The sequence below is a fragment of the Trichechus manatus genome, unplaced genomic scaffold (assembly GCF_000243295.1).
Source record: "Trichechus manatus latirostris isolate Lorelei unplaced genomic scaffold, TriManLat1.0 scaffold00016, whole genome shotgun sequence".
Taxonomy (NCBI): Eukaryota; Metazoa; Chordata; class Mammalia; order Sirenia; family Trichechidae; genus Trichechus; species Trichechus manatus.
In genome coordinates, this window is record NW_004443952.1 from 15,752,385 (window position 1) to 15,779,977 (window position 27,593).

The following is a 27,593-nucleotide window of genomic DNA, read 5'->3' on the forward strand; positions in this document are numbered from 1 at the left end:
TATTCTCTTACAAGACCACATTTCACTGAATGATATCAATTGATTTAGCTAAAGCTTCAGTACGTCTGTGAAGTATGTATCATCAAACAACAAAATAAGCATATGGAAAACCTAATGCTTGCCTAACGAGTCGACAATCTTTTTACCCTCTATTGTTCTGTAAATATCACTTTAATTTCAACTATGCATCTGATGACCCATTGTTCATTGTCTTCATTTATAAACCAACATTCTAAATACAAATCTACTGACCACAACAGTTTTAGTAAATGTCTTCTCTGCCAGTTAATAGCTTTCAAAATCTGCATCTAAACAGAAATGAATTTTCACAAAGAAAGAAGGCAGTTTTTCAGTAAAAGTGGAAATAGAATTCCTTAGTAGGTAGGTTACTAAAAAGTTAAGATCCAATCGGTTTATGCAATGAAGCAGTTTAATCTAGCAGAATGCACACTGAACTGCATTGAACCTCTGAACTACCTTAAGAAAACGGGGTTAGAGGGCTAGGGACCATGGTCTCAGGGGACATCTAGCTCAACTGGCGTAACACAGTTTATAAAGAAAACGTTCTACATTCTACTTTGGTGAGTAGCGTCCCGTCTTAAAAGCTTGTGAGCGGCCATCTAAGATACTCCACGGGTCCCTCCCTGTCTGGAACAAGGGGGAATGAAGAAAATCAAAGACACAAGGGAAAGATTGGTCCAAAGGACTAATGGACCACAACTACCACAGCCTCCACCAGACTGAGTCCAGCACAACTAGATAGTGCCCAGCTACCACCGACTGCTCTGACAGAGATCACAACAGAGGATCCCAGACAGAGCTGGAGAAAAAAGAACAAAATTCTAACTCACAAAAAAAGACCAGATTTACTGGTCTGACAGAGACTGGAGAAATCCTGAGAGTATGGCCCCTGGACACCCTTTTAACTCAGTACTGAAGTCACTCCTGAGGTTCACCCTTCAGCCAAAGATTAGACAGGCCCATAAAACAAAACGAGATTAAATGGGCACACCGGCTCAGGAGCAGGGACAAGAAGACAAGAGGGGACAGGAAAGCTGGTAACGGTGAAACCAAGGTTGAGACGGGGAGAGTGTTGACATGTTGTGGGGTTGGCAACCAATGTCACAAAACAATATGTGTATTAATTGTTTAATGAGAAACTAATTTGCTCTGTAAACTTCATTTAAAGTACAATAAAGAAAACAGTTAACTTCTATAATAGCTATTAGGTAATGCATGTGAGGACATCTGCATATTTGAAAAAAAAGAAATAAATGGATTAAACTGTAAGGTGCCATCAATTCTCAATTGCCTCTTAAAATCTTAGCTTTCCTAATGTTTGATACACTGGCAAGAAAGGCCAACAGCATTCCTGCAGTTGAGAGTGGCAAGAAAAGGTACCACCCCCAAATCACCTGACACCAAACCAAAAAAACCAACCCATTGCCATCGAGTTGATTTCAACTCATAGCAACCCTATAGGACAGAGCAGAACTGCCCCATAGGGTTTCCAAGGAGTGGCTAGTGGATTTGAACTGCCAACCTTTTGGTTAACAGGTTTAATGCTTAGCCACTGTGCCACCAGGGCTCCACCTGACACCAGACCTATCAAATACCACAGCACCCAAACAGAAGAATATGGGTTTTAATCCCAAGGGTGCAATTTCCTCTCTTTTTGGGGGGTGGGGTGGGGTGGGATGGGAGGACACTAATCCTTTATGGGACCTCAGTTAAGTCATATAGCCTCTCTAAAGTAACAGGAATAACGCTGTATCGTAAAAGAAAAAGACCAACTTCAAAAGAGAAGGTCCCAAATGTTAGTCCTGGCTTTGGTATAAGCCCTATTATATAGCTGAATATTAGTTTCCACATCTTTAAGAGTCTGTGAAAATAAGGTACTAAAAATCAGAGTACAGATATGTTTCATGTGTTTAATTTGTGTTGGCAGCTGCTTTCTTGATACTGTAAAATTTAACCATAGTCCTTTTTCACTTGAGGTTGGAGAGTAATTAGTGATTTATAACATGATTTACCTTTACAGGGAAGTAAAGGGTACTATGCCTTAAATTTCTGGTCATAAGAACTCACATTTCTTTTAATGCTTTTTGAATCAACACCAGAAGAAATGGTGCTACATACATTGGAGGTACAAAAATTAACAGTGTTTGCTATTTTCCACATCAAGGACCATAAGTAGCAGGAAATTACTTTTGGTAGGCCTCAGTTATTTAATCTTCCCCTGTCTCCCTTTCCCTCCAGTTCTTCAATTATACGCTTATTTCTATTGACTGGTCAAAAAAGGCTGCAACAAACCAAATAAACTAGTTAATGCTAATTCAACTTGTCATTTTCTTGAACCTGAGCTTTTCCTATGGAGCTGTTGCTATCATTAGTAGCCACTTCAATGGTATGGAATAACCCTAGAAAATCTGTAACCCATAGCCACGTGAAAGACAAATTTTGTTCTGGGTCTCCCTGAAGCTCAAGTCCACTGTTCAGCAGGCCTCAGTGTTGAGTTTCAGTCTAACTCCACCCTAGGGGGTTCACCCACCAGTGACAAATCTTCAAAAGGACTGAATCAACTTAGCCCCTCTCTACAAATCCCAAGAATAAGAGTCTGACTAGTAGGATCCAGACACTGCTAACAGGAGCAGTCACTCTCAGCTATTATTTTCCTGAACCTGTGGAATTTACATAGAAATGTACAATCCACCACACTGAGGTCCAGCTCTGTTCACTAAATATAAAGGGTAAAAGAAAAGGAAAAGAAGACATAAAAAGATATGATGCTCTTGAGGGGGAATGATAATGTAATTTTACCTTGACAAGGACTAAAAACAGTTCAAGTTATGTAGAAAATAGTATTTGCCTGTAAATTTGACTCTGCTGTGGAATGGTAAAAGCCTCTGAAGAAATCTCAGTAACATCTCCGTTTGATAACAAGTAATACAAATTAATTCCATTTCTTGTCTGATTATGTTATATATAGTTCTCATATAAAAACATTTGATAACCCACATAAATTACATCAAGTTAGTTTTTTTAGACCTTAGTGATGCAAACATTTTTCTGACTTTGTCTTGTCAATACTTATGAGCTTCATATTTTGTTTTATTCTACTGTGATATTTTTATATCATCCTCCAAATCATACCAAACTTCTGGCATGCAAGCCTATTCAAATATTATATGAGCTAGAGGTCAGTCGAATACTCTAAAGCCCAAGTACCTACAACAATGTATTGAGTCTGATTCTGGAAGTAAAGCCAGTCAACTATCATCTCACAACTGAAAGGATCCTTAGCTTTATGGCCTTCAAATTAAGAAATACCTGGGAAATCTTCTGTGGTCAAATATGTTATTCTAGGTAGATTTAACTCAATCCAAACTGATCTTAGAGACTAGAAGAATCCAGGTTCCAAGCCCACAATAAAACTGGCAAAGAACTTGGGAATGGACTCTTATTCACACCCTAGCTGTAGGGATCCTTGGAAAGTTATTTAATATAGTTAAACTTCACTTTCTTCAACTGCAAAATGGGTATCAGTAATGATCACTTTAGATGGTTTTACTTATCAGATGAAGAATTGTGAGAATGCTTTATAAATATTAATAAACTATGTAAATGTTAATTACTGCAATAAGATTCAGGAAAACAGAAGGGAATTTGAACTAAACTGAACAGGTACTTCTCCATTACTGAGCCATAATCTATTCCTTGAGAAAACTCTGGGGAAATCTCAGTGATGCTTACATATTTATACTACACTGAAATTTGTAAACTAAGCACCAGAGAATCTACCATCATCACCTCAGTCTATTTTATCCATCTGAATACAATCGTAAAGGAAAACCTAAAGGAAACTACTACAGTAATTCTATTTTCCTAGTTTTAGAATTCCTACTGCAGGGGGTTCTGGGGAAGTAGTGGTGGGGGAGGCAGAAAAAAAGCAACCATACATGAAATAAATGCTTCTTGTCATAAAGCACAGGATAATGTCAGATATTAAGTTTTGTTTTATGTTGTATAATTACTGATCTTACCTTTGGTCTCTAGAGTCACTGGATCAGAATACTCTCCAGCCACAGCCTTGTTACAAGCTCTCACTCTGAAATTCATGTACTTTGCATCAAATTTTAAACCTGCAAAAATGAGAATGGCTTTCAGTAAAGGAATTTATCCCTAAAGTATAAGTATGAACCTTAAAACAGGCATTTTGTCCTCTTTGAAAGTATCGTCTTATTCAGGAAGAGTAAGAATTTATGCTAGGGATGATAATGCTTGAAACAAGGGAAACATAATTCATCTATTACTTTCTTCAAAAGAAATAAATTATATAGTTTATTAATGGTTGTTTTTCATTTTTGTTTTTAACGCTGTGATAAAAGGATACCTTTCAAGCCTCATTAAAAGTAGTCTTTCATTCAAGAAGAGAACACAATTTAAAATAACATATCCAACTTTTGGAAAGTTGATGCCCCAAAAGATTATGTTTATGAAATGCTGTTTTATGTAAAAAATAAATTTGAAGAGGAAGTGAAGCATACAGATTAACAGCAAAAACTTTGAGGTTAGTTAGCTCTAGATTAGAACCTCAGTCCAAAAGTTACTGGATACGGGACCTTCAGCAACTTGAATGACAAAATCAACCAACTGCTACAAGGATTAAAAGAGATGTACTGTACTGATTTAATGAGACGCACTGTGCGTTACACTCAGCGCAGCTCCTGACAAATGGCAAGTGCTCGATGATGGTAGCTACTAAGGTTATCGTTCATGCACAAACAGCACTGAACAACTCAGACAATACATGGCCACTTCAAATATCCGAAGTTCTCTCTGGAAATATTGTTTTAAAAGCTTTTCAAAATGCCAGCCTACAAATTTCTAATACCAAGGCAGGGCTCTACTTTAGGTATTAACATGAAGGTAATCCTAAGATAGTAAAAGGAACCATATTTACAGTATCAGTGAAATGTTGGGTTTTGTATATGTATGAAAAAGTGGCAACTTTTTTATTGTAGTCAGAAAACCAAGCAAAAATTAAGTGTTACTCTGAAATACTGTTTCCAGAACATCCCTTCATATTTGTTTAACGTATATTCTGTTTTGCCAGGTTGCAAATGTCCAGAAGAAATTAAAACAGAGATTTCTATTTTAAGGGGAATTCACTTTGATAATGAATATATAAAAAGTCAGCTTGGCTAAAGAAACATAATAATAACTCCATCCTTTAAGGTACTCAAAAATACTTTTCATAAGTGCATTTATTTTCCAAGAATGACATTCATAAAATGCAGCTGTTTTACCTGATAGTGTATATTCAGTACCCTTAATATTATCAATTATCTCCCAGCACCTCTCATCCTTTACACGTGGAAGTCCATCAAAATTAGTTTTCCTATATTCTAGTATAAAATGGTCAATCTTATTATCTTCTTCTGGCATTCTCCATGCTACTGTTACACAGTTGTCAGCCACCAAACACTCTACTGGATCTATCTCTGGAGCTTTGGGAACTGGAAAAAACAAATGAACAAACAAAAAACCTCATTTATTATAACACTAGTCAAATATTTGTTATTCAAACTATGCTGTCATGGACTGAATTGGGTCCCCCCCAAAAATCTGTCAACTTGGCTGGGTCATGATTCCCAGTATTGTATGAGTGTGTACCATTTTGTAAATCTGATGTGATTTCCTTATGTGTTGTAAACTCTTATCACTATGATGAGGTGATACTGATAAGGTTTACAAGATTAGATAGTGTCTTAATCCAATCTCCTTTGAGATATAAAAGACAGAAGTGAGCAGAGACACATGAGAACCTCACACCACCAAGAAAGCAGTGCTGGGAGCAGAGCGCGTCCTTTGGACCTGAGGTTCCTGCACTGAGATGCTCCCAGACCAAGGGAAGACTGATGCATCACAAGAACCTTCCTCCAGAGCTGACAGAGAGAAAAAGCCTTCCCCTGGAGCTGATGCCTTGTATTTGGACTTGTAGCCTACTGGACTGTGAGAGAATAAACTTCTCTTTGTTAAAGCCATCCACTTGTGGTATTTCTGTTAGAGCAGCGCTAGATGACTAAGACATATGTCTTTTCATTCTGCTTCTGAACTGTTACAGTGAACCAGGTTAAGTAAGAGAAGGGACACCCTAGTAAGGGCAAAATAACTATTTTTTAAAGTATCTTTTATTGCTAAACTATAAAAAATTAAGGTTTCAAAGTTTTTTCATAGACTTATTAAGTTTACTAAAATCCTAGCTGGCAAAAAGTAAATTCCCACACACTAAGGATAAAAGAATTAATCAAGAATTACTTACGTCTGATACTCCACTGGTCTCACCCCATCTGGAGCAAGGGAGAATGAAGAAAATCAAAGACACAAGGGAAAGATTAGTCCAAAGGACTAATGGACCACAACTACCACGGCCTCCACCAGACTGAGTCCAGCACAACTAGATGGTGCCTGGCTACCACCACTGACGGCTCTGACAGGGATCACAATAGAGGATCCCGGACAGAGCAGGAAAAAAATACAGAACAAAATTCTAACTTACAAAAAAAGATCAGACTTACTGGCCTGACAGAGACTGGAGAAACCCCGAGAGTATGGCCCCTGGACACCCTTTTAGCTCAGTAATGAAGTCACTCCTGAGGTTCACCTTCAGCCAAAGATTAGACAGGCCCATAAATCAAAATGAAACTAAAGAGGCACACCAGCCCAAGGGCAAGGACTAGAAGGCAGGAGGGGACAGGAAAGCTGGTAATAGGGAAACCAGGGTCGAGAATGGAGAATGTTGACATGTCATGGGGTTGTTAACCAATGTCATAAAACAATATGTGCACTAACTGTTTAATGAAAAGCTAGTTTGTTCTGTAAACCTTCAACTAAACTACAACTGAGGAAAAAAAAAATTTTCCACACATAATACAGGTGTCTTTCAACAAATCTGGTATATTAAACTCTGATTTGCACAATAAATATATTTAATAAATTTAAAAAAAGAATTACTTCTGAACACATTAAACTTTTATTCTACTGTATCAAATAGCTAGAGTATATAATTAAATCAGTATTGATGAAATAGTTTTAAATCCCATGATTAAAATAATTCAAAATTGCCTTTTCATTTTTAAAAGCTGTCTTTAAAAGAACTGTAATTTCTTAGTACTAAACAAAAATTAACTTCAAACCCCCTAAAAAATACTTTGTTGTGATTGTAAATTGCTGTCCAGTTGGCCCCCATCTCACGGTGATGCTATGCATGATGAAATGAAACACTACCCAGTCTTAACGCCATCCCCACAAGTGGTTGCAGATCTGACAGTTGTGACCCATAGGGTTTTCTCTGGCTGATTTTCAGTAACAGATCACCAGGCCTTTCTTCCTAGTCAGTCTTATCTGGAAGCTATGCTGAAAACTGTTCAGCATTATAGTGCTGAGTGCACAAGTGTGCTATAACGTCTCTCACTGCCTCCCTAGCTACTAAATGGACATAAAAGCTACTAATGGACACAAAGTATGTGCCTTCAGGGGAGATGACTGCCCTCTAAAGAAACTCAGAACTCTGTTAAACTATCTTATCGGGGTAAAGGGGAAAGGAATGCTCCTGATGTCAGTAAATCTACAATAGCCATCGGGAGACGGTAACCCACCCTAAACAAGGGCAAGGAATAATGTCCATTACCTGCAGGGGGACTTCTGCTTTTATTATCCTCTTACCTTTTATTACCTCTTCCCCCTACTGGATCTCTGTACATGCTATCTGGCGACAGACATGGCTGTCCTGTTAAGTATATTAATCCCGCCAGAGAAGGGCTCTGGCATTCCTCTTTCATGGTGTAAAATGGGGCATACTACGACGCATCATAAGATCACACTCTAGGACAGGAACCTAACTTCAGGGAATCTTGGCTGATGAGAATGTTTGCTGTTCTACTTATCCCTGTCCTGTTTATTCTGTGAGGAATAAATGCCTGTTGACCATGCCTTTAGAACAGTGTCTGGTCTGTGCTCTGCTCCAAACGGTCTTCACTAAGGACTTGTGAATACAGCACACTGTACATAGCAACATGAAAGCTTCCTCTACAGACAGGTTGTGACTGTGTTTGAGGTGCATTAACCAGGAATCAAACCCTGGTATCCCATGTGCAATGAGAATTCTACCAGAAAACCACCATTGCCCCTGTCTTTGGCCCTGTCCTCCAGACGCTGGGTGTTGGCCACATCCTATGGATTCTGGGTGGAGGCCCCTCAGCCCTGGGCTTCAGTTCCATCTTCCAGGCCCTCAGGGATGGCAACTCTGCTCCCTAGGCTTTAGGCAGCCCCATTCTCCTAGTTCATCTGAGTGACGACCCCATCCCCTCTGCCCTGGCAGGTCCCATTCTTCTGCCCCTTGGACATGAGCCCCGCCCCCTCAGCTTTGAGCGGGAGCCCCATCCCCCTGCCACACCTTAATGGTAGCCCCACAGTCTGGAACCCAGTTAGAGAGGATCCAGCTCTTTGAAACCTAGGAGGCTATGGCCCCACCCTTTGAGATCCAGGAGACCGTGGCCCCACCGTTTGAAACCAAGAAGGCCCTGCTTCCTGTGCTCCTTCCAACAGTTCTGCTGATCTCCAAGCTGCTCCAGGGATGATCCTTTTCTTTGCCTGGAGGACAACAGATGTAGCTCCTTTGGCCTGTTTCTAGCCCGTAGAATTCCAAGAGGCAGACGGCGTTCTTTCTTTTTGTTCTTTCTCTATCCTCCTCAGTCTAAGCTGATGAGTTTTTTGCTGTGGTAGTTGGTTAGATCTATCAGTCACACGCTCTTTAACAAAAGATTGTGTAGCCACATCCTTCGTGAACATTCTAGGACACATGTCCTTAGGTTGTACAACAGAATTTTCCAAAACTAAGTTCTGTTTTCATTTTGCACAGTTTATATTTAAGTCCATCTCCTTCCTCTCGCATTTTACTATAAGTGGCAAGGAGAAACCACGCAACTCCTTTAAGATCTTGCTTAGAAACCTCATCAGCCAGATACCCATCACTTACAAGTTCTACCTTCCACCAAACATTTGAACATAATTCAGACAAGTTCTTTGCCACTGCATAAAAAGCATCGCCCTTCCTCTGTTGTTCAATCACATGCTCATCATTTTCTTTTAAAGCCTTACCAGAAGCACATTTAATGTCCACATTTCTAGCCAACATTCTGTTGCTGTCACCATATGTATTCTCTAAGATGACAGAAACTTTCTCTATAGCTCTCTTCACGTCCTTCTGAGGCCTCACCAGAATTGCCTTTGACGTTCATAACTCTACCAACAGTCTCTCCAAGGTAATCTAGGCTTTTACTATTAGGTACGTTAAAATTCTTCCAGCCTCCACCTATTACCCAATTCTAAAATCATTTCCTACATTGTATTTGTTACAGCAACACCCCACTCTTCCAGTATCAAATATGGTCTTAGTTATCTAGCGCTGTTATAACAGAAAGACCACAATTGGGTGGCTCTAATGGGTGGCTCTAACAGAAATTTATTTTCTCACAGTTTAGAAGGCTAGAAGTCCAATTTCAAGGTGCTAGCTTCAGGGGAAGGCTTTCTCTCTCTGTCAGCTCTGGAAGAAGGTCCTTGTTTCTTCTGAGCTTCTGCTCCTGGGGAATCTTCAGCTGTCCTCCCTTCTCTGCTTCTTCACTTGCTTGTTTAACTCTTTTATATTGTGTGAAACTATGCAGTCCAACAGGTACTGTCTTTAAACATTTTGTTGATAAAAAGAGAATTTAAAGGATTTATTACAGGTATGCAACACTGGTTCAACATTCAAAAACCAATTAATGTAACCCATCACATCAATAAGCTAATGAAAAAAAAAGCATATGATGGTATTAGAAGACAGATAAAAAAACTGACAAAATCCAACACCCATTCATGATAAAAACTCTCAGCAAACTGAGAATAGAGGGAAACTTCCTCAACTTGATAAAGAATATTGACACAAATCTACAGCTAACATCATACATAATGGTGAGAAGCTAGATGCTCTTCCCTTAAGATCGAGAAGTCCCCTCAGCATTCCTAGTCAACACAAGATTGGGAGTCCTAACTAAATGCAACAAGGCAAGAAAAGGAAACAAAAGGTATACAGATTAGAAAGGAAGAAATAAAAAATTCCTTGTTCGCAGATGACATGACTGGCTATGTAAAAAATCTAAGACAGACAAAAAAACTGTCTTGAAATTAATAAGCCATTACACCAAGGTTGTGGAATGTAAGGTTAACATACAGAAGACAACTGCTTTCCTATATACCAGCAACAAATAACTAGAATTTGAAATTAAAAATCCAATACCATTATCCAAATACCATTTATATTAGCACTAAATAAAGAGAAATATTTAGGTATAAACTTAAACTATGTACAAGATCTGTATGAAGAAAATTACAAAACTCTGATGAAAGAAATCAATAAAGATCTAAATAAATGGAGCAATATTCTACTTTTGTGGACAAGAAAACTCAATATTGTTAAGAAGTCAGTTCTTCCCAGCATGATCTATTCTACACAATTCCAATTAAAATTCCAGCAAGTTACTTTGTGGATATTGACAAACTGATTCTAAAAATTTAAATAGAAATACAAAAGACTCAGAATAGCCAACACAATACTGAAGAAGAACAAAATCAAAGGACTGACACTTACTGACTTGAAGAATTACTATAAAGTTACACTAACCGAGAATCACAGAACTTGTCATCTGTTAGAATAAAAACTAAAATTAAAATCTGAAAATAGTGTTTACAATGGTATAAGTCTATATGTATTAAAACATTTTCAGGAAAATATAAATGGGTGAAATTGCTTTGATAATTTAAATATCTATCCAAATTTAAAATAAACGCTTCCACTTCCAGGAATTATCATCAAGGCATGGTGGCATATCTTTGCAAACACATCTAAGCATTCTGTTCATTACTGTATTGTCTCTAAAAGACTATAAATTTCAATACTTACCAAGAAAAACTAATCAAATTACTACTATCAGCCATGGGAAAAAAATGGAATAGAGCTATAGTGACATGAAATAAACTTCTACATAATGTTAAGTCACAAAACAAAATTACACAACAGTACATAGACATACATACATGGAGCTCTGGTGGCGCAGTGGTTAAGCGTCTGGCTGCTAACCAAAAGGTCAGCAGTTCAAATCCACCAGTCGCTCCCTGGAAACCCTATGGGGCAATTCTACTCTGTCTTATAGGGTCACTATGAGTCGGAACTGACTCGACAGCAATGCGTCTGGTTTTACATACACACACACACACACACACACACACACATATAAGATGCACTGGTGGCACAGTGGTTAAGCGCTAAATGAAAGGTCAACAGTTTGAACCCACCAGCCGATCTGTGGGAGAAAAGATGTGGCAGTCTGCTTCCACAAAGATTACAGCCTTGGAAACCCTATGGGGCAGTACTACTCTGTCCTATAGGGTCACTATGAGTTGGAAATGACTCAATGTCAACGAGATTGGTTTTGTTTTGTTTTGCACACACACACACACACACACTTCTATTTAAAAAAGGGGCTGTATATTAGGTTTAATATGAAATTGCCATTTTTGAAGGTCAATACTGTCAAATATTATATAGGTATGATTCTGCCTATACAATTATATGCTTGTATAGGCACAGACTGTTTCTGCAAAGATAAGCATATGATAATATCACTGGTAGCTTATAGGAAGCAGTGGAGTCTGAGATGAGAATGAATTATTTTTTATTTTATATCCTTTTGCACTATTTTTTTTTACCACATACATATATTCCTTTTTTTATTAAAAAATAGTTTAAAAAAATAAACACTACAGTAGCCTTAATATGGGAACAGATAAGAAGCAAAGGGCAACTTCCCTCTGTAGGCTGCTACTATTTTTCTCTGCAGTTTCATTAAGATGAAAATTGTATTAAGAATGCTCTGTATCTGATATGAGCCCTGGTGGCACAGAGGTTAAGCACTTGAGTGCTAACTGAAAGGTCGGCAATTTGAATCCACCAGCTAATTTGCAGGAGAAAGATATGGCAGTCAGCTTCCGTAAAGATTCCAAACCAAATCAAACCCACTGCCGTTGAGTCAATTCCAACTCATAGCAACCCTACAGGGTTTCCAAGGCTTAAGTCTTTACATACAGATTGTAGCCTTGGAAACCCTACGAGGCTGTTCTACTTCTATTATGGAAGGAGCCCTAGTGGTGCATTGATTAATCAATTGGCTGCTAACTGAAAGGTTGGCAGTTCAAACCCAACAGCCACTCCATGGGAGAAAGATGTGGCAGTCTGCTTCCCTAAAAAGTACAGGCTTGGAAACCTATGGAGGCAGTTTTACTCTGTGCTATAGGGTCACTATGAGTTGGAATCGACTCGACGGCAACAGGTTTGGTTTGGTTTTACATCTGACAGCTATATAAAACCCCCCTGCAAAAAACAAACCTATTGCCTTTGAGTTGATTCCAACCCATAGGGACCCTATAGGACAGGGTAAAACCTCATAGGGTTTCCAAGGAGCGGCTGGGAGATTCAAACTGCTGACCTTTTGGTCAGTAGCCAAGCTCTTAACCACTGCGCCACCAGGGCTCTGATAGCTATATAAATGAGGGTGAAATTCTGAGGTTTTAGGGTCATACTGGTGATAGAGACATATGATCGATGTGACTCCTAAAAGTTATTTTCTTTTCGTTTCTATAAAGGTTTCAGAAGTTGTTCTTAAGTAAAAAACTTCAAATTTCAAGATACACTTCCTAGCCTGAAATTTAGGTCCATATCCCCCATAAGTGAACATCTGGATGTTCTTTTTAAAAGTAAAACCTCAGTTAACTGGTAATCAGTGAAATTTTGGTACTACAACCTCAAATTTTCAAAACTACAGTAAAATTCATTCTCTTGCCAGTGGAATTCTAAGTGTCAGATTGAAACGATCCAACTCATTTTTAAATTATCTGGTATTCTAAGACTTAATAGTCTGACTGAGACCGGAGGAACCCCGGAAAGCATGACCCCTGGATTCTCCAGCAGCCCAGAACTAAAACAATTTCCAAGGCCAACTCTTCAGACAGGGATTGGACTGGACTGTGGGACATAAAGTGATACTTGTGAGGAGAGTGCCTCTTAGCTCAAGTAGACACAAGAGACTAAATGGGCAGCTTCTGTCCAGAGGTGAGATGGGAAGGCAGAGAGGGTTAGGAGCTGGTTGAATGGACATGGGGAATCAGGGGTGGAAAGGCTGAGTGTGCTGTCACAGTATGGGGACAGCAATTAGAGTCACATAACAATGTATGTATGAATTTTTGTATGGGAAAAAATAAAATAAATTATCTGCTATTCTAAATAAAACCATGAAAAATATTATTCTCCCTTTAATGGCAGTTTCACTCTAAAGTGAATGAAATATAAACACAAGCTGCTGCTGAGTTGATTCTGACTCATGGCAACCCTACGTGTTTCAGAGTAGAACTGTACTCTACAGGATTTTCAATAGTTGTAATTTTTCGGAAGAAGAGTGCCAGGACTTTCTTCCCAGGCACCTCTGGATAGATTGAAACCACCAACCTTTCAGATAGTAGCCAAGCACTTAACTGTTTGTGCCATCCAGGGACTCTTGAATGAAAATATAATGGTTAGTGATTCTGAAAGACCAATGTATAGGCAGATACCCACTGACAAGTATAGTTTTTTTCCCCTACAACTATGGTTTCTTCTCTCATTCTACTATCATCTTTTCCTTCTATAAACTCCTCTAGAACTTCTGATCTATACCACACAAGTTACTACTTCACTTGTGCTACCCTTATAGTTTCATGTCTATTAACCTTGTGTTTCCAATCATATTTTATAGTCTCTGACCATATATTCAGAGGAGAAAGGGATGGTTTCATATGGTCAACATTCCCTATTCAAAAACAGCTAACCTCTGGGTGGGGTGGGGGGAGACAGTTGTCAACAAAGAACCTACAAGCAAAACACTTCACTTCCAAGAGATTCCCTGACTTGATACTAAAAAAAAGAATACTAACCAAAATGTTCTTAACTGGTTCTTAACTGGACAATAATTTGAGACTCAATTTCAAATAGTCTGGCCATTGGAATATCCTCATACTAATACTCTAGCAAACTAACATTAATACATTATTACTGGAAATAAAAATTTCATCTGAGCAAATAATAACCACACAATAATGACAGTAGCTAACATTCATTGAGTGTTAACTATGTACCAGGACTATTTAAAGTGCTTTAGTGGCACCAGTTCATATAATCCTGATAAAAACCCTAGAAGGATAACATTTGCATTTTAAAGATGAAGAAAATGAGGTACAGACAGTTAAGTATTTCAGGCTACACTGCTTTTCTCTGCCAAACTAGCAATAAAATATACCCTTAGCGGGATATTTAAAATGGAATTTCTACCATCACTAAATAATTCTATAAAAACTAGTAAATTTCAAAAGTTTATTAAGAAAATGTTCTGCATCCTACTTTGGTGAGTGGGTCTGGGGTCTTAAATGCTAGAAAGCGGCCATCTAAGATGCATCAATTGGTCCCAACCACCTGGAGTAAAGGAAAATGAAGAACACCAAAGACACAAGGAAAGTAGTAGCTCAAGAGACAGAATGGGCCACACAAACCAGAGACTTCATCAGCCTGAGACCAGAAGAACTGGATGGTGCCTGGCTACCACCAATGACCGCCCTGACAGGGAACACAACAGAGAGTCCCAGATGAAGCAGAAGAAAGGTGGGGTGCAGAACTCAAACTCTAGTAAAAAGACCATACTTAATGGTCTGACTGAGACTGGAGGAACCCTGGAAAGCATGGCCCCTGGACTCTCTGTCAACCCAGAACTAAAACAATTCCTGAGGCCAACTCTTCAGACAAAGATTGGACTGGACTGTGGGACATAAAATGATACTCATGAAGAGTATGCTTCTTAGCTCAAGTAGATACATGAGACTAAATGGGCAGCTTCCGTCCGGGAGTGAGATGAGAACGCAGAGAGGGTTAGGAGCTGGCTGAATGGACATGGAAAATCAGGGGTGGAAAGGAGGGGTGTGCTGTCACAGTATAGGGAGAGCGATTAGGGTCACGTAACAATGTATGTATAAATTTTTGTATGGGAAACTAACTTGAAATGTAAATTTTCCCTTACATTACAATAATAAACAAACAAACAAAAAAACCTAGTAAATTTCAATTATTCTTTAGCTGAATGAAGAAAAGAAATTACACTGGAGTTTTTTAACACTTATACACCAATGTGTTCGTTATGGGAAAATCTTGCAGGAAAAAAAATTTTTATACGAAACTTTACATGTAATACATGTATTTACCTGGCAAAAACTTCAAAGTCTGCAGCATCTGTCTTTCCTGAGAGAAATCCACCATTAAGTGAGTCATGTTGTCACTGACCTTTGGTTTCAAAGAAAGGCGAAAGGCTGATGCCATTGTGACTCTATGGCAAACACAAACATATTTTTTAAAATAAAAGAAGAATCACATCATTTTTTAATTTATAAAATGAAAGATAGAAATTGTTTCACGCTAATGATTTCAGGAACTATAACAAGTCAACAAAGCTAAACAGAAATTTGCTCTTAAGGATTTTTAAAAAATCAACTAAATGAAAACGATAAAACATCTTTTAAAGATTAAGACAACTTTTAGCAATTTTTCTCCTGCTAGTTTTATAAAATTGCATATATATGCAAATATCACGAGCCAGATATCCAGTATAAATAATCTTTAACAGACCCAACATTCATCTGAACCTCTGCACACTCAATCTCACTGACTTCCTGATGCCAGCCTCACTTCTTTTCATATGCCAAATAATGAACGGTACATACACCCTGATTCAAATATTCTAATAGTCATAGCTACCCTGCATACCCTCCAATAAAAGTAGAGGTATACTGACCATTAGTGAGCAGCTTGGTACCTGCTAAAGATAGACCACGAATGTGAAAGGAAAGAAGTGAAATCACGACCAGTGAATATCAAACTAGTAGGTGCCACTCTGGTTTATCAACATCAGCTAAACGGAAGGATACTATGAGAAACAGCCCTGTGAAACTGTATGTCGTGAAAATAATGGGGGTTCAATAAACCAATTATTGGATGACCGTGGAAAGAAAAACAAAAAAGAAAAAAGTCATAATACACCTCACTTATACCCAAAGTATGGGGAAACTTCTGTCAATAAGGACTTGGGATTAAAAGAAATCCTCATATTCTATTAATTTTATCTCAAATTTTGATTTTTCATATTCCAGTAAATTTCTAAAAACATCACAAAGTAACTCCCCTTATCATCTTTGATCAAAGAATAATACAAAAATACTATTCATGAATGTTGTCCTGCTAGTACACAATCTGGGAAACGAAGTAAATAGAGCAGGAAGGACAAAGGGAATGCCAGGGCTAGCCAAGCAGATTTGCCAAATCAACTCTACAGATCAATAAGATGAAAGATGTCAAACTTTTTCTGTGTTCACTTATTTTATTTCATCTTAAAGCTAGAGAAGTAATCACCTTGTTTAATAGTAAAAATGAATAAACAGCAGCCAACCTACTCATCAAGAAAATGTTATATTACAATACAATTTATGAAGAAAACTCATACTTACTGAATGCTTACTTTGTGCCCAGCATAATGCTTAGTATTTCACACATACTACTTTAAGCAATTAATTCTCAATAATGAAATACCAACAAGAAGTTAGAAACAAAGGCTATGCCTTCCATTCGTTGTTCTTTAAAGCCCCAAGTATCTTTTGATTTGACACCTTCTAGAAGAGCTTTATTCAGAGTTGGTACTTAATAAATGTTCACTAAATCAGTAAATAAAGCAGCCCTGGTGGTGCAGTGGTTAAAGCATTCAGCTGGCAGTTAGAACCCACCAGCCATTCTGTGGGAGAAAGATGTGGCAGTCTGCTTCCATAAAGATTTACAGCTTTGGAAACCCCATGGGGCGGTTATACTCTGTCTTATAGGGTCACTTCAACAGCAGTGGGTAGGTAGAAACAGTAAATGGGTTCAAAACTACTTGATTTCTTCTAAACCTAACCATCTACTTAAAAGTTTATTGAGAATTGTTGAGAAAAAAAAATCAAAAAGCATTTTAGGGAATTTTAAATCTGTAAAACTTTAATCAGTATGATACACAGAAAAAGAACGTTCCCCCCAAAGTGCAAAAGAAATGGTTATCAAAGCCTAAAAGACAAGAATAATGACTTATTTTCTAGTCCATGGAAACTTCAAAATTTCCAGGAATCAAGTTAGATGTACAATACCATAGATAATTTTTTCAAAAGAATGAACTTTTATTTTTTAAACTGAATGTATTTAGACAATTGTGCCTCAAAGTCCAAACAATCATAGATCATAAAAATTCATAGATAATTCTCTACACTACAGGAGCCATGTGGTTTAGGTAGGTTTTAATTCATCTTGACTTTCTTGGTTTATTTTTAATAGTACAAACTGAATACAAGGACCCCTTCCTCCCCATTTTTTTTTCTTTTTTTACAAAGAGAAAATAACTGCAAAAATATGGATGAACTTTTAATTTCCTCAACCTACTAGCCTAATTAACTTGATTTTCCCCTTCATAACTCCTCTTTCAAGAAACAATAACTCCCACAATATACTTCAATTAATCATCATCCAATATTACTAAGCACCCATAAGTGTACTTATAAAGTTTTAGAGATTTGTTATATATTGTCTTCTCATTTCTGTTTTTACTTTTTCCTTTTATCCCTCACTTACTCCTGTATAACTTGTCACAGCAAATGATAACTACTGAGTTTTCATACTAAATACTTCATAATAAAATACTTCTATTTTTACATATTTGACTCCCTGCTCAGGTGTTACACACTCTTGTTTAAAATACCCTCTCTGACTTCATGTAAAGGAAAAGCTCTTTCTTCCTTTGGTGAAAATAATTATTTGATTATGACTATGTTTAAATTATTTTTATGTTATAAAACTGCAGTGATAGAACCTAGATGCTTGCTCCCTGGAAGAGCACCTGAAAAATAAATCACAGATGCCTGGACATTATGAGACTAAAACTCAACTTTCAGTGGTTACCAGGGCTGGGGAGGGGGAGAAATGAGAAGTTACTGCTTAAAGGGTGCTAAGTTTCTGTTTGAGGTGGTCAAAAGTTTTGGAAATAAGACAGTGGTGATGATTACACAACACTGTGAATATAATTAATGTCACTGAATTGAACAATTAAAAATGGTTAAAATGGCCCAAAAAAAGAAAGAAATCTGTTCACAATTAAGCTGAAACCCAGGAATGTTTCACAGGCAGAAGTAAAAATTTCATGGGTGGCCAAAAAAGTGTAGACTTTGAAATAAACAAACAAAAATTGGAGAAAATGGAGTTTACCCTAGCAGATGAAAGGAATCCTAACCCCTGAGATCACCTAGATACTGATGAAATCAAGACAAAAGGTTGGCTTAGAACAAGAGGCATAAAAGTCAAGCTGTAGTGAAGAATACATTCAGCCATGAAAACAGACCACAAAAAATTAAACTCTGACAAACAAATCCGAACAAAAAGAAAGAAGTCGGGGCAAACACAGGATTTGGGGTAGCACAGAGTCATACAGATCCACAGGAGAGGAACAAGAGAAGACTTCTGCAAGGTCTCTTGCAAAGTCTTTGAGGAGCCCAAAGCCTGATAAAGAAGTGACTTCCTCAACCAGAAGAAAATCAGGGACCACAGACAGACTTAGCAGAGTCATGGAGTCGGTGGATGAAACAGGCAGTATAATCTAGCCAGGGCGGAAGATGGACTACTCATGGCGAGTTCCAGCAGACATAACCCAAATCTACCTCATTCAAAAAAACTGGGCTGTGTAGCATCCATTCCTCATACAGTCCATATACTTTTCACCTTCAAACTTTCATAATCTCCCTTCTCCAACACCTTTTACATCCAGGATTTGTAAGAATGGACCCATGTTTTTAGCCACTCCCTGATACAAAATATACAAAAATATAAAAATTACTTAATATCTGTACTAAGAATGCTGTATGTGCCAAGAGTATCTTGCCTCTAATCAAATAAAAGACCACAAGACAAACGGAGATTTAAAATCAAAGCCTCAGCCAAAATTAAGAACAGATGCTGGTTTTCACACAACCCATAATGTATAATTTTGTGAATTATCTGATGAATAAATTAATCTAGGATTCAGAATGGTACACTGAGAAGCTGCACCGTTCACAGAATCTCATATCCCCAGATGAAGAAATCTTAAGCGACAATCTCACTACAGTCAATTCTCAGTGACTAGCCAGGCACAACCATCCCTTCTGTTGTAACTCATTCCAAATGTTGCCAGCAGTTCCTTTAGCTCTTTGAGATGTTCATTACAGCAAGTAATAAATTCCTTTCTTAATCCTGGCTCTACCAATGAGAAAGACCTTTGAAGCCAAACCTTTAATCGTTTTCTTTAATTTTCTCCTGGAATAAACTAGACAGTAGTGGCAAAGTAGATAGAGATGGCACCAGGAACAGGATGGAATGAGAATGCAAAGGTGTTAAGGAGGGCAGTGAAGTAGGAGAACTTTAGCTCTTATGGAGTATTCAAAATGCTGTGACTTCTCAGAAAATAAGACATTTACATTTAAAATTGAGAACAAAAAATGCATTTCAGGAATATCTATATATTTCAAATTATTCTAAATGGTTCCCATCTATTAGTACAACTAATTAAGAACTGTACTAAAACTATATTATACCAGAAATGAAATTCTTTGGGAAGTACATAATTTTCCACAGCTATGTCTTAAGAAATCATGCTGATATATTGATTATTCCAAGAAAATATATACAGGAAACTTTTTTTTTATACTTACCCATTAGGTATTTTTATTTTAACCAACAAGATTCTAATAAAAAGCTGTTTGTGAATTTCATTTCTGACTTCAATATTGATACTTAAATAAAAATGTAGGTTTTTATACCATACCTATCCTTGATCTGTCTGGCAGCCTTGGAGCAAGTCAGGGAGAAGAGAAAGAAGGCAGTTAGTGCTTTTCATGCAAGTTTCAATGGCAGTGACATGCAAGAGAAGTTAGGATATACACCCTGCAACAGATTAGCTCATATTCACCAAAATATAAATTATAGGATATTTTTATAGTTCACATAAGCTTGCATAATGTGATGTTAGAATTATAGTAGAAACTCATACCTGAGTATAAATCACCTTAAAAAGAGGAAAATTTAACACTTCAAACGAATTCCAGATGAGTATAAATGCTTTTTCTTACCTTAAGATTATCAAAACACATCTCCACTTTCTCTCATTCAATCGGACATGCAGCTAGAACAATCAACCTCCTTCATGGGGCACACATTTCCATGCATCCTCATGGTTTCTTATACATTTTAAATCTGCTCTCCAGTTTTTCTTCAGAGATATGTTTCACAGTTGACCTTGTTAAAAATGGTTGGTCTAAATTTTCTTTATATGCCTTCACAGAGTAAGGATTTCATATTCTGAGAGCCTGTCTCCTTACATATAAAACTAGGCTGTACTTCTATAATCCTTTACCCCAAAGAATGAAGTCATAATGCAAAAATTCAGACTAGGAGAAATACTGTTTGCAATGGGGTCTTACCCTCAGATAACTTCATAGAAGCTGCTACTTAAACCTACCATGATTAGAATATGTCTTTTTTTTTTTTTTGAGAGTGCTAGCAAAAGTTTAGGAAGGAGACACAGCTATTACTTGGTGCTATACAGTCATATAGAAACCATGAAAAACACAAAAACTGCTGTCCCATATATTTACATATAGTAATAATACATGGAGCCCTGGTGGTGTAGTGGTTAAGAGCTACAGCTGCTAACTAAAATGTCAGCAGTTCGAATCCACCAGCTGCTCCCTGGAAATCCTACGGGGCTGTTCTACTCTGTCCTATAGGGTCTCTATGAGTCAGAATCAACCCGACAGCAACGGGTTTTTTTTTTTAATTTTGTTTAGTAGACTATATATTTAAAAAAATATCTTCCCACACTAATCAGCATAGTTAATGATGCATCTGGTGTAGAACATGGCTGTTTTACTCAACAATCTATTCCCAGCGCCTAGCATAATGTGTGGCACATAGTAAAACTTAATAGTTACTAAATTTAATTAAATATTAATTAGATGTATATAACAATGCTTCTGTTGCCTCTCTGCTTCAGTTCTAATATTGTTCTTACTTGTTACTGGTCATTTTTATACCCACCTTAAGATAGTTTGGTCTGAGTACCTTTCTATACAAAACAACAGAATTGAGAATTAGAAGATCAGCATATTACACAGTTCCAGCATCACCACTAACCAATTCCGTGACCTTGTATACTAACTGTTCTAGTTCCTTCTTTATTAAGGTATTTTTGGTACTTAATATTTCTAAAGATTCTTTCCAAACTCCATATTCTATCGCCAACAACCTAATTCTGTGCAATTTAGAATATGTGCCATAAGTCATGACACTACTTCGGTAACAAGAGTAAGAAATGTAAAGAGGGTCAATTATATGGATTTTTTAAAAATTGTTGTCATTATAGCCAGATTTACAAACCAAAGATTTTAAATACAAGTATTAAGGGGTAGGGGAAAAGGAGGCTACTCTGCTCCTGATGTTTCCTTACACGTGGAAGAAATGCCACTAACATCACTCCCTTAGCATCTCTCTATCCCCTCATTTCTCCTGAAGAGATTATATGACTTCTTACGGGTTTGAAAGGAGAAAATGGAAATAAATAGCTCAGTACTTTCTCTTTTTATTGGCAGCTTACTTTCTCACAGAGAACATATATTTTGCTCTTTCCTTCTATGCCATAGTTTGACTGGAACAGGTCCACTCCCCAGAGACCTGAAGTAAGCCCAATGTTGCCCCTATCTGGGTGGGTAAGTCTGTTTAATTACACAATTCAGTATTAGGAAGGTTGTCCATTGATATAGGCCATATTCTTCAGTATCATTTTATCAGCTTTATTCTTCTTTTATCTTATTTTCCAATTGATTCAGAACTTGATTAGGGGTGTTACTTATCAGTCATCCTCAAATAACCCAACCATATAAACATCATTATTATTTTTTAAACTACCATAAACATTCAGTCTTGTGCCTAGTGTTGCTTTAGTAAGGTGTCATTTTTTTTTGTTTGTGCATGTGCATGCAAAGCTTGCATGGTAGGACTTCACATACCCAGACTTTTTGTGGCAAACCAGAAAAGGAATAGATGAAAATCCAGATAGTCTAGGAAAAACTGCTGTCCCATATATTTATATACAACATATCCAATTGGTGAAACTGAAGATCTTGTGGCTCCTCCTCCATTTAAGTTCAAATTTTATTGTCTATATACTGTGTAAGTGCAAGAGGGGTTGAAGAAGTTATCCTGTATGATAAAGGGTAGATAGTACCAGGCCCAAGTTCAAGAAATACCTTAAATCAAAACAGATTCTTTAATCTTTTTTTCTGGAATTTCTTCTTCCAAACCAGAAAGTTGTCCAAAAGACACACGTGACTACTGAGCTTGATTCCTCTAGGTTTCAATTTCAAGAGTGGTGCATTCTTTCAAATATCTCTATTTAGTAGGTACCCACTGATCTCAGGATTTACCACTGCTGTTTTCAACACATTTATTTTCAAATACATAATTCCATTCAGTGAATTACGAAGAGGGCTTACTGAATGCTTAGACTTATTTTGGGGCTATGGCACTGTATTATTACTGGAAAGCCTCCAAGAAGCATTAACCACATTACTTTGCTCCACATCACTGTTTACATCTTCCATTGAAATCCTGTTTCCCAACACTTCCTTTTTCTTTATTTGTATGATAGATGGCTCTTCTCTCTACCCGTCCCTGCCTCCGTTACTTGTTTTTAAAACGAATCAGTTCTGATTCTTTTTTTTTTCTTTTACTTTTTATTTTTTCCCATACAAAAATTTATACATACATGGTTATGTGATCCTAATTGCTCTCATACTGTGACAGCACACTCAGCCTTTCCACCCGATTCCCCACGTCCATTCAACCAGCTCCTAACCTTCTCTGCCTTCCCATCTCATGTCCGGACAGAAGCTGCCCATTTAGTCTCTTGTATCTACTTGAGGCTAAGAGGCACACTCCTCACGAGTATCACTTTACATCCCACAGTCCAGTCCAATCCCTGTCTGAAGAGTTGGCCTCGGAAATTGTTTTAGTTCTGGGCGAACAGAGAATCCAGGGGCCATGCCTCCCGGGGTTCCTCCAGTCTCAGTCAGACCATTAAGTCTGGTCTTCTTACTAGAATTTGAGTTCTGCAGCCCACCTTTCCCCTGCTCCATCCGGGACTCTCTGTTGTGTTCCCTGTCAGGGCAGTCATTGGTGGTAGCCAGGCACCATCCAGTTTTTCTGGTCTCAGGCTGATGAAGTCTCTGGTTTGTGGGGCCCATTCTGTCTCTTGGGCTACTACTTTCCTTGTGTCTTTGGTGTTCTTCATTTTCCTTTACTCCAGGTGGTTGGGACCAATTGATGCATCTTACATGGCCGCTTTCTAGCTTTTAAGACCCCAGATGCCACTCACCAAAGAAGGATGCAGAACATTTTCTTAATAAGCTTTATTATGCCAGTTGACCTAGATGTACCCTGAAAGCATGGTCCCCAGACCCCTACCCCTGCTACTCTGTCCCTCAAAGTGATTGTATTCAGGAAACTTTTTAGCTTTAGCTTAGTCCAGTCGTGCTGACTTCCCCTGTAGTGTGTGCTGTCCTTCCCTTCACCTAAGATAATTCTTACCTACTATCTAGTTAGTAAATAACCCTCACCTCCCGCTCCACCCTCGTAACCATCAAAGAATGTTTCCTTCCGTGTTTAAAACTTTTCTTGAGTTCTTATAATAGTGGTCTTATACAATATTTGTCCTTCTGTGACTGACTAAATTCACTCAGCATAATGCCCTCCAGATTCCTCCATGTTATAAGATGTTTCACAGCTTCATCATTGTTCTTTATTGTTGCATAGTATTCCATTGTGTGGATATACCACTATTTGTTTATCCATTTGTCCGCTGATGGGCACCTAGGTTGTTTCTATCTTTTTGCTATCGTGAACAGTGCTACAGTGAACACGGGTGTGCATATATCTACTTGTATGACGGCTCTTATTTCTCTAGGATATATTCCAAGGAGTGGGATTGCTGGATCTTATCATACTTCTATTTCTAGCTTTTTCAGGAAGCGCCAAATCGATTTCCAAAGTGGTTGTACCATTTTACATTCCCACCAACAGTGTATAAGTGTTCCAGTGTCTCCACAACCTCTCTAGCATTTACAATTTTGTGTTTTCTGGATTAACGCTAGCCTTGTTGGGGTGAGATGATATCTCATTGTAGTTTTGATCTACATTTCTCTAACGGCTAATGATCGTGAGCATTTCTTCATGTGTCGGTTAGCCATCTGAATATCTTCTTTGGCGAAGTGCCTGTTCATATCCTTTGCCCATTTTTCAACTGGGTTATTTGTCTTTTTGTTGTTAAGGTTTTGCAGTATCTTATAGATTTTAGAGATTAGACACTGATCAGATTTGTCGTAGCCAAAAATTTTTTCCCAGTCTGTAGGTTGTCTTCTTACTCTTTTGGTGAACTATTTTGATGAGCATAAGCGTTTGATTTTTAGGAGCTCCTTTATCTAGTCTCCCTTCTGGTGCTTGCACACTGTTACTTATGGTTCGTATTGTGTTTATGCCATGTATTAGGGCTCCTAGCATTGTTCCTATTTTTTCTTCCATGATCTGTTTCGTTTTCGATTTTAAGTCTTTGATCCATTTTGAGTTAGTTTTTGTGCATGGTGTGAGGTATGGGTCTTGTTTCAGTTTTTTGCACATGGATATCCAGTTATGCCAGCACCATTTGTTAAAAAGACTGTCTTTTCCTCAATTAACAGACTTTGGGCCTTTGTCAAATATCAGCTGCTCATAGGTGGATGAATTTATGTCTGGATTCTCAATTCTGTTCCATTGGTCTATGTATCTGTTGTTGTACCAGCACCAGGCTGTTTTGACTACCGTGGTGGTATAATAGGTTCTAAAACCAGGTAGTGTGAGGCCTCCCATTTTGTTCTTCTTGAGTAATGCTTTACTTATCCGGGGCCTCTTCCCTTTCCATATGAAGTTGGTGATTTGTTTCTCCATCTCATTAAAAAATGCCGGTGGAATTTGGATCGGGATTGCATTGTATCTGTAGATCGCTTTGGGTAGAACCGACATTTTCACAATGTTGAGTCTACCTTTCCATGAGCAAGGTATGTTTTTCACTTATGCAGGTCTCTTTTGGTTTCTTTCTACTGAGTTGTCTAATTCTGAAATTTTCTTGTTAATCTTCTGGATTTCTGATTGCTGTCTCTCTATGGATTCTTGCAGCCTGTTAAATTTGTCGTTATGCTCTTCTCTAATCTTTTAAATTTCCTCTATTGTGTGTTCTGAGTTTTGCTTAATTTCCTTCCTAATTTCTTGAAGAGTTCTATATATCAATCTTTTGTATTCTGCCTCCGGTAATCCCAAGAAATTTTCCTCCTCTGGAAAATCTCTAGATTCTTCATTTTGGGAGGTTGCTGAAGCCATCATGGATTGCCTCTTTATCAATATTTGGTATTGACTGTGGATCCAAGTAAAATGAAATTTTTGACTTCTCCTTTTATCACGATGTTGCTTATTGGTCCAGTTGACTGTTGTCTCCAAGCCATTAATAAGTTATTATATTTATTTATTTTATGTTTGCTTACTGTGTCCTAGCTTCTTGTTTTGTTTTGATATGCCCAAATAGCCGGATCGTATGAGCTAGTTTGATTATTGGCACCTTTGAAGCTCTAATGTCCTGTCACCGAGTGGTTAGATCTGTTACTAGGTATGTGAGCTCAGGAGTTCACCCACTCCTCCTGTATGGATTCAGCTGAGGTGCCAGGTAGACAGCCACCAAGTGTGTGGTGTAGGCTCTCACTTACAGTCCTAGGCAGGCATAGGTGATTGGTGTAGGTACAGGCATCTGACTGCAGCAGGGGGACACACTCTAAGCAAGGCAGGGGGCTGACGGCCACCCCGAAGTGTCCAGGAGGAAGGCGTGTCCCTGTTCCCTAGAGCGCATAGGTGGGTGGATTTTGCAGCTAGACTACGAGCACCTAATACTGTTGGCTGTAAGGACTGGGGGGGCACCTCTTATTCATGGGCCCCTATCGCAGGTGGCTAGTTGGCGTGGGTAGAGCCACCAGTCCTCAGGTCCTTCATGTGGGTAGGTAAAGACCCTGCTTAATGGGCAGAGCTGTGTCAAACGTCACAAACCTGCCACTTCACAGCTGAAATAGCTGTTCCGGTATACATCCTGTTGTACTGCAGTAATGAGGGCCTATGCTGTTGAGATTGGCCCACACAAGTCTATGCAAGGGGAAAGGCACTCAAAGTCTGTGGATCCCTTATGCCTGTACCTAGGCAAAGGAGCTGTGCCTAATCTGGGTTCCTGGCTTAGGGGAGCCAACAGTTCATTTTTCCCGTTTGTTAATTTGTTCAATCTCCAAGGCAGGGAGAATGGTTCCGGGCATGTGACTGATCCTACTTCCGGCCCAGGGGACTCAGTAATTGCTGAAGCCGGTCCAGGACCCAGTGCAGAGCAGGGAGTGGGGAGGTAAACGGGAGAGAGGTTTTTCCCTAAGTGGGGTGTTTTTGATCTGCGCAGTAGGCTGTATGCAATTACTTATCTTTTGCCAATCCAGGGCTGCTTCTCACTGGTTCTGGGTGGCCGTGTAGACTCTGTGGCACTGGGTCTCTCCCGGTAAGGAAAACACGCCTCCCGAACACCGCTGCTTCCCTGCCTCATCACTCACCCCCGAGCTGATCAGGCCTGAAGGGCTCAGGCTCCTGCCAGGTCAGGTCTGGCAACTCCTCGCTGCTTCCAAACCATCTCTCCCTCCTCCTGCCACTCAGTCCAGTTCCTCAACTCTGCCTTTAATGTTCAGGGCTCCCAGATTGCCATATATAATCAATTAACTTGTTTTTTCAGGTCTTTTTGTAAGAGGGTCCACTGAAAGCATCTGACTACTCTGCCATCTTGGCCCTGCCTCACAGTTCTGATTCTTTATTTTATTGGTCATAGGAATCTGTCACCTAAGACCAAATTTCCTTAAGTAGAACTGTAATAACAATACAATATAGGAGTAATCACAAAGCGTGCTTCATAATTACCAATTAAATATAAAGAAATAAAAGCCAAATTCTTTCCCAATCTGTCTTGCTTTTAATCTGCAATAAGTAGATATAAAAACTATTTTATTCTGTGAATTTATCAAACACTTTGAAGATTAAGTACCTTATTGTTTCTATATTTCTCCTTAATATCCTCATTTTTTGGTTCTATAGAAAGATATTGGAGGCAAAGTATTCTAAAATAATTCTCTTTATGGAGTAGCTAATTGAATAGTATTTTCCAAACACATTTAAAAGGAAATAATGATAAAATAAGAAAGTTTAAGATCTTGCTTACTTTACT

General features: G+C 38.3%; 1 protein-coding gene across 1 annotated transcript in view; it reads right to left on the minus strand.

The window, feature by feature from the left end:
- Positions 1-27,593, minus strand: part of FSD1L (fibronectin type III and SPRY domain containing 1 like) — an 80,623-nt gene that overhangs the window by 20,295 nt on the left and 32,735 nt on the right. The window contains exons 5-8 of the mRNA XM_023727421.1: positions 20,040-20,062; positions 15,379-15,500; positions 5,310-5,519; positions 4,044-4,142 (exon numbers count right to left, since the gene is read on the minus strand). Coding sequence (XP_023583189.1) covers positions 4,044-4,142; positions 5,310-5,519; positions 15,379-15,500; positions 20,040-20,062 — 454 coding nt within the window. The remainder of the gene's footprint in view (positions 1-4,043; positions 4,143-5,309; positions 5,520-15,378; positions 15,501-20,039; positions 20,063-27,593) is intronic.